Consider the following 20,546-nt stretch of genomic DNA (forward strand, 5'->3'; position numbering starts at 1 on the left):
ATGTTCTACTGAACTCTTATTTTGCTGTTTTATTTTATATCTACTATATCTTTACGCTTTGTCCATTTGTCCTATCCATATGTTAGAGCTGCTCTTTTGTCATGTTTTATCACCTCTCTCTTCACATGAACTTGGTGAGGTGCCTCCAGGCGTCGCTGACTTTGCATTGTGTAATTCACTGCAGCTCATTGGTGTCCCGGTGGTGTTGAGACATTAGTCTTACAGCTTGCTTCTGCCCCGGATAACACAGCTAGGTTTAGGGTGTTGGCCATTTACTTCCTATGAGGAAAATATACACATACACAGACCCATATCTCCCTGCCAGTCTGTTTGATTTAGCTACATGGGAAACTGAGGAGCTTTTGGATTGCTTTCAAGTGCTGCTCTCTGCAGTGGTGCAGTACCCATACTCTCTTCTTCTCGTCCTTCTAAACCCAGGAACAAGCATGGGGTTCTTCTAGAGGTTCCTTCATTCATTTCCCAGTGATGCTGCGTTTTCTCAGGAAAGGGAATCAAAGGATAATGCCGCAGCTTACTTCAATCCTTAACCCACTGGTGTTCCTTATTTCCAGTTGCTAACTGTGTTGTAAGGGTCCCACCCCATCCTCTTTTAAAATTTATTTGATAAAAGCAAGAAGGTCAGGTTAGGTACTTATTATTATATTGTGGCCTTAACCAAAGTATATGACCTTTATTTAAATATATATGTACTCACATACACACATGTACATATCTATATCTATATATTTCTAGAGGGAGAGAAAAAGAGAGGGGGTTTATTGATGAAGAAAGCAAAATAAATCAACAAGTGGCACATCTGAACTTTTGCTTTGGCTGTTTGACAAGCATAATACCAGAACGTTCAGTTTTCTCAATTGCTGAATCTAGCTCTCTGATCTCAATGCTTAGGATAAACCTTTTCTAGGAATTCACCAACTTTCTGATACAATTTCAAGTCCCTTCCTTGTTAGAGTAAACTGCAGTAACACCAAGATGAATTTTCAAACCAGAATTACAAGTACCAGAGGTCTTCCCCAGCATCAAGTGTTACTCATCAGCTCAAGGGCACAGGTAATCTCAAGGCTCTGGTGAAGCTGAGAGAGGCCCAGGACTGCCAGCACCACATACCAGGTTCTTTCTGGCTGCAATAGGATGCTGTCTGACTCCAGAGTAACAGAAGAAGTCTCTAAGGGATGTTTGCAGCCCCCATCGCTTACGCAGGAAGGAGCTGCTTCAGTCATGAGATAGCTCCATTTGACACTCTGATAGCTACATAACTGACATGAGGTTTTCCTGCTGCCCTATCCTGTAAAGCCATCGATTTCCAGGACTTGTTTACCAAAAGCCATGAAAACGGACCACGTGCCATCTGCTAATGGACTGCCCTGCTAGTATTAGCCAGGAGATTGGTATTTGCACATTTATAAGATCTCACTGGATCTCTCTTGTTGAAAGAAGATAAGAAATTCCGAGTCTGCTAGAAAGCATTTTCTTGCCATAAATATATCAACTTTGTTAGACATTCACTTATGTCAGTTACTAATTCAACCACGTTACTGCTATGTCTAGTTCATTAGACAGGTAGTTAGATAAGTGGGAGAACCCACATGCATTAAATGTAGTTTCTTGTTCTAATGCAGAGTGATCAACCCTAAAAATGACCTGCTAATAATATAAAGTAAAATATCTGTAGAGACATTATAAATATCTACAATTATAATTTGTGCTGAGCTATTTAAATAAAAGAACATAAGGATTATAAACCTTGTCATATGGGTTACAAAGCATTTCAAAGTTACTTTCAATGAAATTCTAAAGACAGTGAAGTCAGATGATTCTTAATTCAGTAGTCTTTTAATCAACTCTTTAGGCATGGAGTAATTGATTTTGTCTACAGTAGCTTTTATACTAAATGCTGTTCCTTATTTTTGTTTTTTCTGTTGAGTAAGATATCCCTTCTGAAGTTTATGAGATAGAGCTGTTAGATGAAAGAGAAGCCTGAAATGTTGACTCATGTAATATCCATGCTCTGCTAGATGAACTTCTTCCTAGAGTTTTAAAAGGGAGGTCATGGAGACACTGAGCTCTAAAACAAACTTGGCCCAGCCACTATCCTGTCCATCATTATTTCTACTTCCTTTATGTCCAAAAACATCACCATCCAGATGTGAGCCTCTGGGTCTGTTTCCTTTGTCTTGCTAGGGAAGACGAGCACGCCCTCATCCAGCAGTATTGCCAAACACTCGGAGGAGAGTCCCCAGTGAGCCAGCCGCAGAGCCCAGCTCAGATCCTGAAGTCAGTAGAGAAGGAAGAACGTGGAGAACTGGAGAGGATCATTGCTGACCTGGAGGAAGAACAAAGGTGTGCTAGGCCTGGGAGAAGGAAATATGTCATCCTTTCTTTTGTATGAATTTCACTGTAGCCCCCATTTATTCTCTTTTTCAAGACTATTGTCTAAGAAATCTCAGTGGAGTGAAAATTTTAGAGGATATTAACAAACTGGGATGCTGGCTGCAATACAGCAGCATTTGGGGGTTCATTGATGATGTCTACTGGGACACTTGCTTAAAACTACTATTTTATTCCTGCATGCTCATCCTACTATTAATACACATTTTTATATAAGAGGAACTAGCATGAGCTAAATTTGAACCTCACAGACAATTTTGGAGAGACGATAATGCACGTGGTAGTAATTCTGTTTCTCCCTCTTTCTGTATTAGAAATCTACAGGTGGAGTATGAGCAGCTGAAGGACCAGCACCTCCGAAGGGGGCTCCCTGTTGGTTCACCGCCAGAGTCGATTGTATCTCCCCATCACACGTCTGAGGATTCAGAGCTTATAGCAGAAGCAAAACTCCTCAGGCAACACAAAGGGCGGCTGGAGGCTAGGATGCAGATTTTGGAAGATCACAATAAACAGCTGGAGTCTCAGCTCCACCGCCTCCGACAGCTGCTGGAGCAGGTAGGGTGTGTAGAATTCAGCGTCACACCTCCCCAGGCCATCTGTCCACTGCCCTGGGAGATGATGGTCCAGGTGTCAGGAGAGGCAGAGAAGTCCACTTTCAATTTCTTACCTCCGTAGTTAATTCAGACTGGCTTAGAAATTTCCTTTTACATGTAAGCATATAAATCCTCATTGGCACACAAAAATGTGTTTGCCCAGCTTACAATGGAATTTCCCAGTCTTCTTTAACAATGAAGTTCGCCTCAGCTCTGAACTGTTTGAGAGAAAATATCCTATGACATATATCTTCCCAAATTATACATGGGAAGCATCTGTATTAAGGAACGGCAAGAGACCTGAAATCGGCATTCTAAAGCTTTCTTCCAGTGAGACAAGAATGCTGACTCCAAGAATCATTATTTTCTATTCTCAAGAAATTGAGTTAAAGATGGTTATTAATTTGCTACTATTATTTCCTAACGCTGGACCATGTTTTATGGGAGTTGCTTGCAAGCTTTCTGGATGATAAGAAATACAATTTACATTATGATGAATACATGCATGTATGGAGAATACAAAATAATACTTGCCTTTATAGAGAAATGCCAGCTCTTATTTTCTATTTTCCCCTTCTTCCTCCCTCCCTTTCTTCCTTCTGTTTTTCTTTCTTAATGCTGGTCAGGACCTACTAAATTGATTCTATAACTCATCAGTGGGTTATTGCATTCAGTTTTGAAAAACACTGTTCTTTGAGATATAAAAGAAGCATCAATACAGTTTCTGCCTTTCTGGTGCCTGCCATCTTGTTAGAGATCACAGCAAGATACTTTCATATGTGAAGACACAGCACACTGTAGGGAATTAAGTGCTTGATGGCACATAGTAGTTAGGAATAGGAGTGATGTCTCAGAAGTAGTGATGGAGAGACCTTTGCAGCAGGTGCAGAGAGCGTAGAGTCCCAGCACAGGGGCCAAGAGCTCCTCTCTCTTGAAGAATCCCTGACATCAACATGCATGCCATCTTTTGTCTTTTTCTCTAGCCTGTGCTGTGTGGAGCTCCTATGTGATATAATAGGAGTGCCTTTCTCCAGAAATGATTTATTGACTCAAAGCAGGAACAACTTTCTCTCCAGTGATTCTCTCAAATTTTAGAAAACTACCTTTTCACAGTTGCTCTCAGTCTTCTTAACTTATCAGAATAATTCAAAACAGTGTCATTTCTGCCTTACCTACACATAGATCACTCTTCATAATTTGACCATACACTTTTCTCTATGTCTCTCAGTGTTTCAGAATTTGGGTGAGGCTGTTCAATGGAAGGCTTACTTCAGGGCCTCTCAATCCCACATATTTGGAAAGTAAGAGTTTCCCAAGAGTGACCCAAGACATGGGTTTCTTGAAGCCCTTCGGAATGTTTGAGTCTTACTTAGCGCTAGCCACATACATTGAAAAAGCTACATTTTTCATTCCGCGACTTGAAGTTTCCAAATGGTGCTGTGTAACGGATGGATTTTCTCTTGCAATCTCTTGTTTAGAATATGAAGTGTTAGTGTTAACAACTTAGTGCATAGGTGGAATTGCTGCAGAAGGAAGCTGTGCTCAAAAGCTTTGTCATGGCTGGTTGATGCCCACAGGAGAGCAAAAGGCTTTTCTGTTCACCCTTGCCTTCCCCTACTCCCTTCATCCCATTAGACAGTGCTGCCTGATGGCTCATGTGCCTTGAGAATCACATAGTAATGCTTTTAGAGATAGCTAATATCCAAATGGCTCTCTATATCCAAGACTGCAGAGCTCTTATCTCTTCTAAACAATTTAGGATGATGAATGCTAGAAGTAGATGGAAAATTCAACTCTGATAGTAAAAACTAGCAGAACTACCAGGCTTCAACTAATATAGATTTAATGGAAAAATCTGCATGAAAAACTTGTAACATCTGCATTCCCTATATGATGGCTCACACTTTCTAATTTGACCATATATTTGTCAGCGTATCCGTATTGAAGATTTGTGTGAGTGCCTTTACGAAGTATTTACTAAGTGTCAGGCTGTTCTAACCATTTTAGAAATAGTCATTCTTCACTCCCCTCACAAAACCCTATAACACAGCACTATTATTACCCTCCCCATTTTACAAATAAAGAACTGAAAGCATGGAAGGTTCTACAGTTTTCCCAGAATTACACAGCTTATGAGTGGCAGAGTGGGAATTAGAATCCAGGCAATCTGAATCCATAATCATGCTTCTAACCACTCTCTCCATATTGCCTTGGAATATGAGCTGATTTTGAAATTGGATAAATTTACTGTATTAGAAACCCAGTGCTGATGTTTAAAATATGAGTGAACTATGCTTATGAATTCACTTAACATTAAAACAATAGAAAAATTGAGGGATAAAAATGGTGTTGATAAATGAGTCTGGCAGCATAACCAAGTGGGTTCTTCAAGGTGTCCAAGCGGAAAGAGAAGGACCAAAGCCCCCACCAAGCTGATGCTAAAATTTATGGAAAACATCTGAAGGCAAAGACTTCTATATGATTTAATTATCCATGGTGAGGGCGGGGAAGTTAAAAAGGAAATGTTTTTCCTTATGATTATTTGAATCCTTTCTCTGCTTTAACCTCTGAATGTGGTTCCAGCCTGAATCTGATTCCCGAATCAACGGTGTTTCCCCATGGGCTTCTCCTCAGCATTCTGCACTGAGCTACTCGCTTGATCCAGATGCCTCCGGCCCACAGTTCCACCAGGCAGGTCGGTGTCCCCAGCACACAGCTCCTCTGCTGAGTCTGCTTTGTGCTTTGCCATTAGTTTGTGTTTCCTGTTAAGTAACATTCCCACACACTGGTGCCTTAGGAAGTAAAAGAGTTTTTGTATTTGGTCTTAAATAGGTGCAAATCCATTTCAGCAATATCAAAAAGCAGACATTTTCAAATAAGCTATAATACACTTGTTTATATAATCTGTAGAAGTGGATTGAAGTTTGGATGAAAAAGCCTCCTCTGCCCTTTAGAATGAGCAAGAAATTAAATTATTTGCTTATGAATGATTTTTTTAGTACACTGTCTCTAAAATGTTATATTGGTGCATATTCAGGACTAATAATATTACACCAAACATTATGGTTGTATCTGCCAAGGTGTGGAAATTCATTTATTCACTTTTCTTCGTCCTAGTCCACTTAGACATTGTCTTGCCTGTCCCATCAGAGGCAGCGGTCCCACGCAGCCTGTCCTTGGTCACAGTGGGGACCTGTCACTGATGCTAGGAAGGACTCAGTAAACTAGGTGTTAACCAATGACATTTTGTTATCAATTAAATTAAAATTCTAGAATTTTACTGAGAACGATATATTGTAACCAAATTAATTTCTTGGTGGGATATCTTTTGGTACATTAACCAGAAAAAAATTAAAATGTTAGCTGGGTGCAGTGGCTCCCGCCTGTAATCCCAGCTCTTTGGGAGGCCATGGTGAAACCCCATCTCTACTAAAAATACAAAAAGTAGTCAGGCGTGGTGGAGCACACCTGTAGTCCCAGCTACTTGGGAGGCTGAGGCAGGAGAATTGCTGGAACCTGGGAGGTGGAGGTTGCAGTGAGCCGAGATCGCACCAATGCACTCCAGCCTGGTGACAGAGGCTCCGTCTCAAAAAATATATATATTAAAATATTAAGATTATTTTCATATTTTTTAAATAAGAGAATTATTTCGACTATGGATTATAGGATAAAAAATACATCCTAGTGAAAAGTATCTTAAATAAGATGCCTTTACTTTTGTGGCAGGATAAGCTGGCCTAAGCCGAAGTCTCCAAAAAGAAAGGAGGACAGAAAAAGAAATTGGTGAAATTTTTTTTGTATGAAAACATACCTGTGGTGCAAAAATAATAGATTTCTCATTCAAACACTGAAATAATAAGACCATATTACTTGTTTTTCAGTCTCATATTTTTCAGTCCCCTGGTGTGTGGATTCTTTCTACGCAAACAAACAGCTAGTACGTGTTAATTATGCAAAATTATATTACCACCACTCAAGCAAAAATGTTTTGGGTATATTCCCCTAAAATTGTCCTTGGCAATGGGAAATCTTTTCACATTGATATTTAGAGGCTGGTTGGAGTATTTCCTCCTGAATTTGGGTTTTAGTGGAAGGCTAGACATTAATTTGAGAAGCTTTGTTCTCTTTATTTGCTGTCACAGCGGGAGAGGACCTGCTGGCCCCACCGCACGACACCAGCACGGATCTCACGGAGGTCATGGAGCAGATTCACAACACGTTTCCATCTTGCTGCCGTGAGTATGAAAGATCGCAGCACCACAGCTGCGCGTGTTCCTTCCCTTTCTCTTTTTCTGCATGCGGCCCTTCGCCTTCTTCCTTAAGATAACAAAAACCTTATTACAAACAGGACTGAATATTATTTGAAAATAAGGCAAACATTATATAAGAAAATGAAGCTCAACCTAGATACTATCAAGTAACGGGGGTACAGTCGCAACGCAATTCTGCTCTTTGAGATTTTTCAATATGCCTGATGGGTGATAAAATGAAGGCAAATAAAATAATAAGTCTGGTTTTAAGAAGAAATTATCCTCTTCGATGCAAGCTATCATAAGGAACACATCTTAGTTCAAAGGAGAGCTTTCAGTGGCATGCCAAACAAGGCATGGAAATAGCCTTTCCAGTGTAATTCTCTCTCTTTTCTTCAAACATTGTTCTCCAATGTCATCAGACTCCAGTGCAGAAAGGGATTGTTTTCAGATTTTCCCTTTTTATTCCCGCTGGTTTCTTTTCTCATGGAATAAAATAGTCATTGTATAAAGGCCAAACAATTTAAGGCATCATAGATTAGGACCCTGTGAAGTTTCCATCTGAACAACCAAGAGCCAGAAAATAACCAAATTCCGGGGGAAATTATATAATAATTCTTACTTATTCATTTTTTCCAAGTGTTTTGTCTTCAGCACCTTGCCACCTTGCAATTTTGGCTGAGCTCTCACCTAAAACACTTCTGGTGTTTCTAGCAGAATATATACATACAAGTAAACTGTATATATGTATACATATATATACACACACACACATACAAATATATAAATGTATATAAATTACTTAGTACTATAATTATATTTTAAATAATCTTTGACAGGATTTGAAGACATTATTTGTAATTTTAGAGAGATTTACTCTCAAACTGATTTTAAATCCAGGGCAGTCACTAAAATAAGAATTCATGTAAAGCATAGCCTCTTATTTTACCCTTGTCTGTCATCTCCTTAGAAAATGCCATCCCAGGCTGGGCACGGTGGCTCACACCTATAATCCCAGCACTTTGGGAGGGCGAGGCGGGTGGATCATGAGATCAGGAGTTCGAGACCAGTCTGACCAACATGGTGAAACCCTGTCTCTACTAAAAATACAAAAAGTAGCCGGGCATGGTGGCGTGCACCTGTAATCCCAGCAACTCAGGAGGTTGAGGCAGGAGAATTGCTTGAACCGGGGAGGTAGAGGTTGCAATGAGCTGAGATCGTGCCACCGCACTCCAGCCTGGGAGACAGAGTGAGAGTTTCTCTCCAAAAAAAAAAAGCCATCCGAAATGATGAAAAAGAGATTATCAATTATCAGGAGTGTAGGTAAATAAGATATATTGACTTCATTTAAAAATTATTTACTGTACAGAACTTTGTAATTTTTAAAATACCATCATTAGCAGAATGTGAAAACAGCTATTTAAAATATATTTCTGGCCCAGGTGCGGTGGCTCATGCCTGTAATTCCAGCACTTTGGCAGGCTGAGGCAGGTGGATCACTTGAGGTCAGGAGTTTGAGACCAGCCTGATTAACATGGCGAAACCCCATCTCTACTAAAAATACCAAAAATAATTTGCCAGGTATGGTGGCACAAGCCTGTAGTTGTAGTCCTACCTACTTGGGAGGCTGAGGCATGAGAATCGCTTGAACCTGGGAGGCTGAAGTTGCAGTGAGTTGAGATCATGCCACTGCACTCCAGCCTGGGCCACAGAGACTCTATCTCAAAACAACAACAACAACAAAATAAATAAATAAATAAAACATATTTCTTTGTGAATTTTCAGGAATATTTGCCTGAAGATTATATTATGGTTTCCACCAGCACATGAATATATCTATTTGTGTTTTGCCAGTGTTTCCCAGGTTTTCATTTGTAGATCTACTATAATGCTTCTCAAAGTTTGCAGAATCACATTTACACTACATCAGTCTCCACACCCACCTCCCCACCCCCCAAAGCACATGCATGCATGTGCACACACATATAGACACACTTTTGGCTTTTAGAGTCTCACAAAAGCTTAAGAGGATCACTGAATGCTCACATGCTACCAGATTGTTGCTTATTTTCTAGGCTCTGTAACCACAGTAATAGATAAACTGATTAAAACTAGTTTATTAATTATAATTCAAGGTCAAATTTATTTAGAGATTTTGATTTTCAATTGTATGTTACTTAGCGAGTAGATAAAATCTCATCATAGTCTTTATGAGCCAGAATTAAATTCTTAAAGGAAATTACTTTTTAGTTCAGCTTATACCTAAATAACCTTAATAATTAGTTAAAAACAAATTCTGTACATCAAAGCTGTTTAGAAGTTTTTATTTAAATATCATGGACATTTTCAATTGTAAAAGTCAGTTGGCAGTGACAGCCAGGATGGGAAATGTGTTTCAATATACACCTTGTAATAAATATAAAATATATAATTTCCATATTAAAAATTTTATTCTAAAAATGTGGGATTTTTTCCAAGTTCCATTTCCTAAAGAATTTACTCTTAAATTTTTCTCAAAGTATACTCTGACATCCAGATTTTACAAAAGCTGGACCCATGTCATTTTAAAACAGAACATTATTAAAAATAAATAATCATAATTTAGAGCAAAAATGAATTGTAACAGGTAAATGTATGTATCTCTTTTTATGGCCTCACTTTAAAGGCAAGTATAAAATTCCTATTGGTTGGGGATCTTGTTAGCTGTTCATTGATATTGGTTTCTGAGAGGAGTATACACAGTACCTTCAATGGGACCCACATCACAGAGATTCATCCTCTCCCCTGCATTGGTCCCCTCTTCACCAATATCATTCTCAGTGTTCAGAGAGTGGTTTATGGAGCCCTGAGATTCCTTAATGTTTATTAAGCTTGAATCACATTCGTCAAAAACTCAAAACCTACTGAAATGCAATGATTTCCTTTTAAATATGTTAGTATGTAAAATACCCATAGCCTTCTATCTGATAAAAAGCTGTTGGTTTAAAAGTATTGGTTTGGAGCAGCTGGCTTCATGTTTTCATAGTGTTAACTATGCACATTCACAAATATTTATAATAGTCATAGTTTTCTGAATGAGCATTACTAGTCATGTCTTCTTTTCAAGAATTCAAGCACATCCATGTATGAAATGATGAAAAGTGTATTTTAGAATCCTTTGAAATCTCCATGTTTTAATTTTTGGCTTCTGAAAATTCTGCTATTCATATTTTTTCTCTGGTATTATATACAAGACAGGGACAGCTTTCCATAAAAATAAAAGCTGTATTGACTTATTTATAAAATTGATACATATTTTCATATTCTGCCTGTAATTATTAAACCTTTTAAAAATTGATGCAGAATAGAAATCAGCGTGGGAGGTAGACTCAGTGCCCAGTGCATGTGTCTTTCTCTCTCTCTTTTTTTTTTTTTTTTTTTGAGACAGAGACTCACTCTGTTGCCCAGGCTGGAGTTCAATGGCACGATCTCGGGTCTGTATAACCTCCACCTCCCAGGCTCAAGCAATTCTCATGCCTCAGCCTCCCAAGTAGCTGGGACTACAGGCACATGCCACCACGCCCAACTAATTTTTGTATTTTTAGTAGAGATGGGGTTTCACCATGTTGGCCAGGCTGGTCTCAAACTCCTGGCCTCAAGTGAACCACCCACCCTGGCCTCCCAAACCACTGGGATTACAAGTGTGAGCCACCACACCCGGCCCCAGTACGTGTTTCTGACTTGAGTGAATGATTACATTTTCTAGCTGGGAAGGTTTCCTTGTAGCATTCCTAGATAGTACTCAGAACGTTTTGTAGGATTCATTTGTTCTTTTGTCCCTTTAAAGTTGCTCAGCCAGCAAATATTTTAATAAGCCTTTGTGATTCCCAAAGCTTACCAACCACCTTTGGAGAATTTATCTAAACAAATTGGATTGGCACCCTCCCAATGCCAAGCCAATCCCTTGAGCCCCTGTAACTAATGAGAACTTTAAAAATGCTTGTCGCCAGCATACAATGAATTGATCTTCATGTTAATCTTGACTTTTGATCCTTTGTGGATTAAAAATTAGCATGGCCCCAAATGAATTTCCACTCTTGGCAATCTTGGAATTAAAATGAAACTCTGTATTCATAAATCCTAATTGTGTGAATTGCCTATTTTAACATGACCGTTTTTTAACTGTGTCTACACATTGTTGCACATAACACTTTAGAACTCCTTTGTCTGAATTAATATCCCAGTTGGTCCTGATAGCATCCTTGAATTATGGCCTTTTAAAGTCTTTTTTAAATTATTTATGTTGAGTCTTAGAGCAGAGAAGCAGACATTTCCTTCACTTCCTGGCAAGGAGTTAAGGAAAGGGGTTTAAATGTACTGCCAATTAACAAGTGTACTTACTAAAATTCCCACTGACTGCAGTAACTATTTTTATTTTTTGGTATAAATTTTTTTTGTCCATTTTTTACTTATGTCCTTCAAATGTATGAAATACTGGCAGTAAGCCAACTAATTTTTGCTGATAGACCAAGAAATGCTTTCAAAATTATTTTTGACCCACAGCTATATTTTTACTATGAATTGCCTATGTTTATTAAGCTTGAATGGCATTCATCAAAAACCCAAAACCCACTGCAATGCAATGATTTCCTTTTTAAAATATTTTTGTGTGATTTGTTCAGGCAAATACCCATAGCCTTTTATTTGATAAAAGGCTGTAAGGTTAAAAGTATTGGTTTAGAGCAAAATGGATTAGACTTCTGTCTAGGATTTGGCTATTTGTTATATTTGTTACTTGCAAGAGAAGCATAACTCTGTTTTAAAAAGAGTGTGTAAACCTATGGTGTACTTAATAATAATTCAACTCAGCTATCCCTTGGACACTGTGGAGGTCCACTCTTTTCTCCTGGATGTAACTTACAGATCTGTTAGAACTAGGCTTCTTTTAGCCTGATTTCTCCCCCAAATACTGGGCCTCACACTTTCCCTCCAGACGTTATAGGAAGGGTACTCTTCATGCCTGCTCTTTTTTTCTCACATAGCTCCCAGCACACAGCACATGGTCACTGATGTCCTTTCTCCCACTCAGCATAGAACAGTGAGAGATGGAAGGAGTGCAGCATGCTAGATGACTAGGGACAACTTTTATTTGACCAAGAACAGATTGTTGCCATTACTGGGGGACAGATCTCCTCTTTTTCCTCCAGCATTGAGAACGAGATGATCATGTAGCAAAAGAGGGGACGAAAAGCAGATGCCTTAGAGAAGAGATGGCAGCAGCTGCCCTTGCAAAGCCTGCCAGATCGTCTTCACTGTCATGGGCTCTGGAACCAAAAAGGAATTGAGCTATCTGTGTGGAAAGGAGAATTAGATGCCATATTCTAACTTCTCCGTTGTTCCTAACTGGGCCCATCCAAGGGACTATTATTATCCCAAGTGTCCAGAAGGACACTGAGGATTAGGCCAGCACTTTCCTTGATGCAAGTACTTGGCCACCGTTTTCCTGGGCATTAGGGTCCAGGGTGTGTCAAGGGTGGGTCAAGGGAGGCAGAAACCAAAGACTTATGCCTTCAGTGGTCCCTTGGTCAGAATTAGTACTCAGCAAAGTAAGTAGAACATGCTCTGTTCTGATACATAAACCAAATACACAGTATGATTTAAATAGGAAATGAGATTTTTTGCAAGACTAAGTGCTCAGTGAATGCTTTAGTGTATGCACTAAATCTTAAATCACATGGGATATGAGAAACTAACCAGGAAAACTAACCCTCATTGAAGCATTAAGCCAGGAAAAAAAAAAATATGTTTCTTGTTTTTCCTATTAGCATCCATTTAACAACTGGGCTATTATTACCCTATGTAGAGTGATACCTTCCATGCATTTGCGTGCCTGAAAGTTGGAACCAACAAAGTAACAGGACTGCCATTAAGTGATTTCTTTTGTTTTCTCTTTCAGCAAATGTTCCCAGCAGGCCACAGGTAAGAGTTAATGGGTTGGTTGGCTCTATGTTACTGATCCCAACCTAGAGTAAGCAGATTATCCACCACTGATTTTATTCCTACTTTATTCTCCATGTAAATAAGTAAACTTACTTGACATTTAAATGTTAGTTGATTCTGTACAACAGTTTGTCAGTCTGGGAGTGGGGGGTGGCTCCCAAGCCACAGATACCAAAAATACCATGTGTTTGATCCTTTGTGTTCTAACAGCTTTTTAATGGCATCTTATGTGCTACATAAAGTCACTCTAGATAGATTTGACCACCACTGCTCTCTCAAATGTCTACTTAAGGTGGCTATCACAGAACATTGACCTAAAAAAAAAATGACTGGTACCACAGAGGTGGTTTTGTTACTTTGCAGGGGAAAATATTTCAATTTTTTACTTAAAAATTTGCTGAGAACTGTTGGCAGCTGTAGCCTTATGCCTTTTAGTATTTTCTATAAACCAAAAAGTGTATGAGACAGGGTTACTTTGCCAAGGTTGAGGACACACCTGGGAAAAAGAGAGAGAAGTTTCATTAGGATTTGTAGCCTGTGTTTTGTTTTGTTTTTTTGTTTTGTTTTGTTTTTTGTTTTTGTTTTTTCCCAAAAAGGATTTTGAGGGCTTCACAAAAACGAAAGAGCAGGCAGGAGCGGGTGGAGGAACAGTCAATTATGCATTTGTCTTACGCTCAGTAAATCTGCATTTTATATAATTAAGATAAGGTATGCCTAGAGTAGAAGAAGCAGTCAAATACACATTTTTCTCAGGGTGGGAGGAGAGATGACTTCTAGTCCTGCCTTTGTCCTGTAAAGATAAGCTGTTAATTCACATTGTCAGGGTGAAATTCAACAAAACTCTGTTTTAGGGTAAAGATTTGGGGGCCCTTAGAAATTGCCTTGTGAGCAATTTGTGAGGGAGGTCACTGGCCTTCTATCTTTGCAACTAGCTGCTTAGGAAGGTAGTTTTTGTGTGACTCAGTTCCCACTTTTAATTTTTCCCTTTAGCATAGTGAGTTAGGGATCCTGAGATTTTGTTTTCCATTCACATTTTCTTATCACATACTTTTAGTAATAATGTGCCACAAAGCCACAGCAGCTTTGGAGAACATTTCTTTCATGAACTTGTTTACTAATCTTTTTGAAACAATGAGCCTTCTGAATGATTGTCTTATTGGCAAGAGAGGCTGGGATCTTAACTAAAAGACAAGGGTATGTGAAGTAGGCTAGGGGTGTGGTGAGCTGTGGGTGTTCTCTCCTGCTTGCTTCTGTTGTCTAAGTGAATTGGAAGCCGGGACTTTAGCAGGGAGTGAGGTTGGGGAGGAGGTGTCAGAAGTGCGAGGAGAGACTGGAGGATGTGTGATAGCTTCTTGGAGAATAGAAGAGCAGATGGCCTGGGAAATAGAGTGTGACTACAAGCAGCATTAAAGGTGCCACTCATGAATTTAACATGAGGCCATTCTGCAGGGTTGTAAGTTGCCCTCTAGGCATATTCACGTTCATGAGCACAGGCACCAGAGTGGGCTGAGTATTGGCATTTAAAAAGTTGAAGTTGGGGTTTGACAAAGTGAGTACAGTGATTCAAGGGAAGAGGCAAAGAAGTGATTATAATGATTGAACCAGATGCTTAAGCTTAGTAGCGAAAGGAATGAGGAAATGTCCAGTGTGGGAGACAGAAATAAAGATGGGAGGATCAATGGATCCTATTGTCAAAGGATGGATAAATTGGCAGTTGTAGGAGAAGTAAGCTGTGGAGGTAGAGGTGGTTGTCAGAAGCTGGGTTGAATGATATTGAAATTAGAGGGGTTGCAAGTATTGGTAATGGTCCATATTTGGACCTTTGTGTGAATGGCTAAGAAGGTTGGAGGACAGGACCATTGGAGGAAAAGAGCCTAAAGAACCAAGAAGCCAGAGTGCTGGAAGAATCATCTCCATGGGTTTTGAAATCACTAGCATTTAAAAATGGCTTTAGAGTAGGGGACTTTGAGCCATTTTTTACTTCAAGAAGTGAAGGAACATGACCTACGGAGTCAGTAGATGACTGCATAATGGATTCATATAGTCTGATGATATGAGATTCAAAGCTGGGTGTTTTTAGGGAGAAGAGAAAGAAGATACCCCAGAGGCCCCAATGAGGACCAAGGAAGACTCATGCAGTGTATGAGGAATCGGGGAGAGTGGGGAGGGGAAGTGCTGTGTGAGAGGGTTATGAGGAAAGCTGTGTCTTCAGGTAGATGCAGATATTGATTAGAGCAAGTAGATGCAGGCAGCATTCAGAGAAGGGTTTGGGAACATGGGTTTTGCGGATCACAGGCCACATGACCTATAGGACAGGTTTCAAGAGCTAGGAAGAGTGTGGCATAGGGACACAAAAAGGGGTATGCGGATCTCTATATGACTAGAATACAGGTGATGGAAGGGCAACCAGGAGTCTAGAGCTTTTTAGGGTGGCCCATTAAAATTAAGGATAAAGGGTACAGCGAGGTTAGTCCTGATGGTCCCCAGGTGGAATGAGGCTGTGAGTGACAAAGGCAAGGAGGGAAGAGAGAATCTTTTAAAATCCTCAGATATAATACAAGTGCTCAGAATTTAAAGCAGAAAATTATCTGAGGAGGCCTTCTCCTACTCTGTTTCTAGATTTTAGAAATTGAGTTTACAAAGAGCTAAATGGTTCCCAGTTGTACAGCAACTTAGTGGATGGAGCAAACATGTAACTCAATACAAGAGGTCCCTTTCCCATTTTCTTCCTTCCCTCTCCATGTGTTTTTTCCTGCTCTTCTCTTTTCTTCATTTTTCATGTCTTGGGTCGAATGGAAATTCATGAAAAGTATATATTTTCACCTGGAGGGTTGGGCTAATATTTACATAGCATGATCTTAAATTTTTAGAATTCTGACACCTAAAATGAGCAGTATTGTGTGTCCAATTAATAGACACATCTCTTTCTCAAGGATAATGGAGTATATAGACACAATTCAAAAATCCTCTTGGCTTTATATTTAACATGAATCAGCCCCAGAGTTTCAGTTATCAATATTAATATGTAACAAAATGTTCCTTTCTCATATAGGGTTAATCTCTCCCCTTCTCTGTCCTCAAACCACTTTGAATTTACTGTGGCCAGCACTTACCTCATATTACAATTGAATGAGGCTGCCTGGCTGAGATATCTTCCACACCTGCTTCGCAGGAGGGCCTCCCCTCAGTACAATGCCTGGAACCCATCAGTGTTTGCTGAATTTTTGCTCCCTCTAACATGGCAATCAAATGTTCAAAATGGAGAAGCAAGTGTCTGAAGAATCCAAATTTGAATAGTCATGGAGAATGGGCTCTAGGCCAGAGTCAAATGAGTTTGCTGCTTTCAGCATACCTGGGAAAAGGAGGGGCTCCGTGGGCAGTTTTTCCAGTGGCTTCATTAGAAACATGCTTCCAGGGAGCAGGATAAAGTCCCCCATAAAATAAGGTGTAAAGACAGATGGAATATCTTTCCTGAGGGTCCAGAAAGGCCTTTTATGATTTATGAGGCATGGACCAGTTTGGATGATTTCATTTTAGCATTTTTTAATATTTTTTTCTAATTTCAAAATCCTTTTAGAAGACCAAATGTTTGACCTTCCCTTCAAAAGGTTGATACCACTTCCATGAGTGTGGCCTGGATTTATATTGTCTCTGACCTGGGACATTTAACTTTAACTGGCACCACTGCACACCCTTGGGTTATGATTCCTGCCTTCTCTTCCTCTTCTCTGGACTCCAGCTTGGGATCAAGATGGTTGGCATTGTTAGGGTACCCCCTCTACAGATGACCTCCCACAGTCCCCCAGGAAGACATGGGATATTTTCACCAGCCTCATTCACTCACCATTGGTACCTTCAGCAGAAAGAAATGAAGTCCTCTCCATTTTAACTTAGCTTCCAGCCTGGCCAAGAGAAAAGACTTTCAGACTTCCCTCTAAATCAGCTGCAGTGATAGAAAGCAGACTAGGTAACTTCAGCATGAGAGGGAGGGACCTCATTGCAGGAAGCAAAAGTCACAATAGAGTTAAGATTCCTGAAAGAAGCACTTTTATTTTCTTGAAGAATTGACAGATCTCTGCTTCCTGTAATGTTTTGTGCAAATTTCTGACAGTGCTATTTTCCCTTCCCATAGGCAATGTGAAGTATTCATCCGGCCAACCAATGTTTCCTGACGTACAGTGTTGCCCTTTTCAGCAAATGCCAATTCCAAGTTCCATTAAATCAGAAGCTCCATGGCTCCTTGGCCCACGGTGTTGAGTGCTGACTGTGTGTTCTACTGAAAGAGTAAAACAAACACTGACTATCCAAAGAGAAATGGATATTTTGTTTTTATAATAACCATATATTATTGTTTTCTTCTTCCCTTTCTATGCAAGTGTAAATTAATGAACAGAGAGGTATTTGGAAATGGTAATACATTTGTCACGGATTTGTATAATGTATACAGCATTGGGAAAGTGGGTGGGGGCTTTCTAATATGATACCGTCTTTTTAATAACTGTGACAAAGCTTATGTAAGAATTAGAAGACCACTTTACATTTTTACATTCCTTCTGCTGTTCATATTAACCTTGCACAATAACTTCATTATTTCTTTGACTCTTTTACCACAATGTTTTGGTTATTTATAATTTATCAGCCATATAACCAACTAGATCCCAAATAGATCCATGTATTTGTTTCCGTGATTTGGCCACATTAATAAATTCATAAATTTCAATCAAATATCTTATATATACACACATATGGTTTAGGCTACAGCCCTGTGTATGCCGTTTAACTTTATTTGACGTTGCCCACTTACTTCTTTGCTGACCACTTGGATAACCGTAATAAAAATCCTATAAGCCTAAATGGCATTTCTTTTGGGATATTTTTCCTGCATTTTATTCCCTTTTTATATAAGTAGGAATTAATTATTTATTTTATGTCTTAATCTATTTGATAAAGAAGACTACATTATAATAATCTCAAAGATCGTATTACCAAAGGTTGCCCACTTGAGCATATTTTCATTTTGACACAGAAACAAAACTTAGTACAACCTTTCCTAGTTCCCATGTCTTGATTTTCATCATTACATGCACAGCAGACCTTTACCTATTGTGATACCAGAACACATCATTGTCTTTGGTTCCCTTCAAAGAGAATTTTATTGTTGTTTTGTATTTTCAAGTCCTTAATAGTTCTTGAAACTCCTAGTTGTTTTCTTGCTGAAAGCAGACACACATTTAGTGCACGGCTTATTTTACCTTTCGGGTGAAAGATCAGATGTTTTTATACCCTTCACTTGATCAATATATTTGGAAAGAATGTTTATCAAAAGTCTATGTCACTGCTTCTACAGAAAATGAAATTAATGCTTAGGTGATGGTACCTCCACCTACATCTTTGAGTGCATTCAATTATGTATTTTGGTTTAGCTTCTGATTTAACATTTAATTGATTCAGTTTAAACATGTTACTTCATTAGCAAATGTAGAGGAACCAAAAAAAGGTGAAAATAATATGTTTTGATTCAAACCTAAAGACATAAAAACATAAAGACATTTTAACTTTGGGTTCTCTTTAGCTGGGATCTGGCCAGAAGGAGGCTTAAAGTTAGAAATTGCTATTATTTTAGAATAGGTTGGGTGGGTTGGGGGGCAAGGGTGTCTATTTGCAGCAGAGATATTTTGAAAAGAAGAAAATTGTTTTATATAAAAAGGAAAGCCATGACCACCTTTCTACCTCAGATCCATCTTCATCCATTGCATTGGAAACTGCTTTATGCTGCCGCAGTCTGCAAAGTCTAGGGCTTTTATCAGGCCATGTCATACCCAAGAAAGCACCTATTTAAAGAAAAAACAATTCCCTGAGCTCTCAACTCCAAGTTGTAGATTTGGTGTCTTCCTTGTTCTTACTTTAAAAAGTCATGTGTTAATTTTTTTTCTGCCTGTATTTGTATGCAAAATGTCCTCTATCTGCTATTAAAGACAAGCTATGTAAAACACTACATTGTAACCTTCTAAGTAATAATAAATAAAAAGAAATATATTGCAGTAACAACAATGGGAAGTAAGTATGTAGTTCTTTTGAAATATGTGGTAAAGAACTAATCACAGACTATCATCTAATCTGGTTACATATTGTATTTTTCATCCTGAATAAAAGTAATTTTAACACAAGATGACTTTGATATTCTTCAGCTGGATTCACTGATTGATAGAATCTGAGTTTTGAATGCACATTTATGAAAATAAATAAGATATAGAGATAGCCTGTGTCCTGATACATCTACATTTTTCCCTGCAGTTTCTCTCATACACACTAATACAGTCTCCTGTTGCTCTCATTCTCTCTCTCTTCCCATCTCTTACACATACGTATAATTATATGATTCTCAATTTATTTTCCAGATAGAAGGTTTATTGATAGAGAAAAGTAATATTGAATGTAAAAATGTGTACATAAAACCTGTTGAGTGTTTTAATAACTAGATGCTGTTGACATTAAGTTCCTTTCAAATGTACTTTTAGTTTCATGCTCTCAAATACTGTATGCTTTTTATCCGTACACTGGATTTTAACCACTCTAGTAGGTTTAATCAATTTCTGAAGCCATTCAGTGGGAAACAATGTTGAGAATCATGTTGCTTGATTCTAAAATTAAAAGCTGTCTATGAACTAGAAAAATCATCTAAAATATAATTTGTTAAAATAAAGAAAACCGATACATTCTGATGAACAAACATTTTAAACATCCTGTGTACCACTAAGTAATGCTGACATTAAGCATTCCTGAAAAAACACTTGATTTCCAGCAACTTGTTGACTAGGTAGCTGAAAATAGAAGTGAGAACAAATGAACAAGTTTTGCTTTCATACTGCTGTGGTTTGAATGTGTCACCCACAGTTCATGTGTTGAAAATTTAATCCCCGATTCCATAGTGTTGAGGGGTTGGACCTTTAAGAAGTGATTGGATCATGAGGTCAGAGGTCATGAATGGATTAATGTCATCATAGAAGTGTGTTTGCTATCTCAAGTGGGTTTATTACCAAAGCACGTTGGGTTCTCTCACTTTCTCTTGCATGTTCTCTGCCCTGTCACCTTCCACCATAGGATGACGCAGCAAGACAGGCCTTACCAGATGCTGGCACCTTGATATTGGACTTCCCAACCTCCAGAATGCTGAGAAATAAATTTCTTTTCTTTGTAAATTACCCAATCTGTGGTATTCTGTTATAGCAACACAAAATAGAATAAAGACATATACTGTGCCTTCAAGTTGTTATATGTCACATATATATATAATATATATGTTACAATCAAGGCA

The 20,546-nt window shown here is 38.7% G+C and overlaps 1 protein-coding gene across 9 annotated transcripts in view; it reads left to right on the forward strand.

Moving 5' to 3' along the window:
* The window catches only part of UTRN (utrophin), a 568,196-nt gene extending 548,798 nt beyond the window's left edge, over positions 1-19,398 (forward strand). For all 9 annotated transcript variants that reach the window (XM_009452168.4, XM_001172875.8, XM_009452171.5 and 6 more), the window contains 6 exons: positions 2,203-2,361; positions 2,724-2,964; positions 5,586-5,697; positions 7,145-7,237; positions 13,188-13,210; positions 17,364-19,398. In XM_009452168.4, coding sequence (XP_009450443.2) covers positions 2,203-2,361; positions 2,724-2,964; positions 5,586-5,697; positions 7,145-7,237; positions 13,188-13,210; positions 17,364-17,372 — 637 coding nt within the window. In that variant the 3' untranslated portion in view covers positions 17,373-19,398. The remainder of the gene's footprint in view (positions 1-2,202; positions 2,362-2,723; positions 2,965-5,585; positions 5,698-7,144; positions 7,238-13,187; positions 13,211-17,363) is intronic.
* The last annotated feature ends 1,148 nt before the right edge of the window (positions 19,399-20,546 follow it).

Source organism: Pan troglodytes, chromosome 5 (genome assembly GCF_028858775.2).
Source record: "Pan troglodytes isolate AG18354 chromosome 5, NHGRI_mPanTro3-v2.0_pri, whole genome shotgun sequence".
Classification (NCBI taxonomy): domain Eukaryota; kingdom Metazoa; phylum Chordata; class Mammalia; order Primates; family Hominidae; genus Pan; species Pan troglodytes.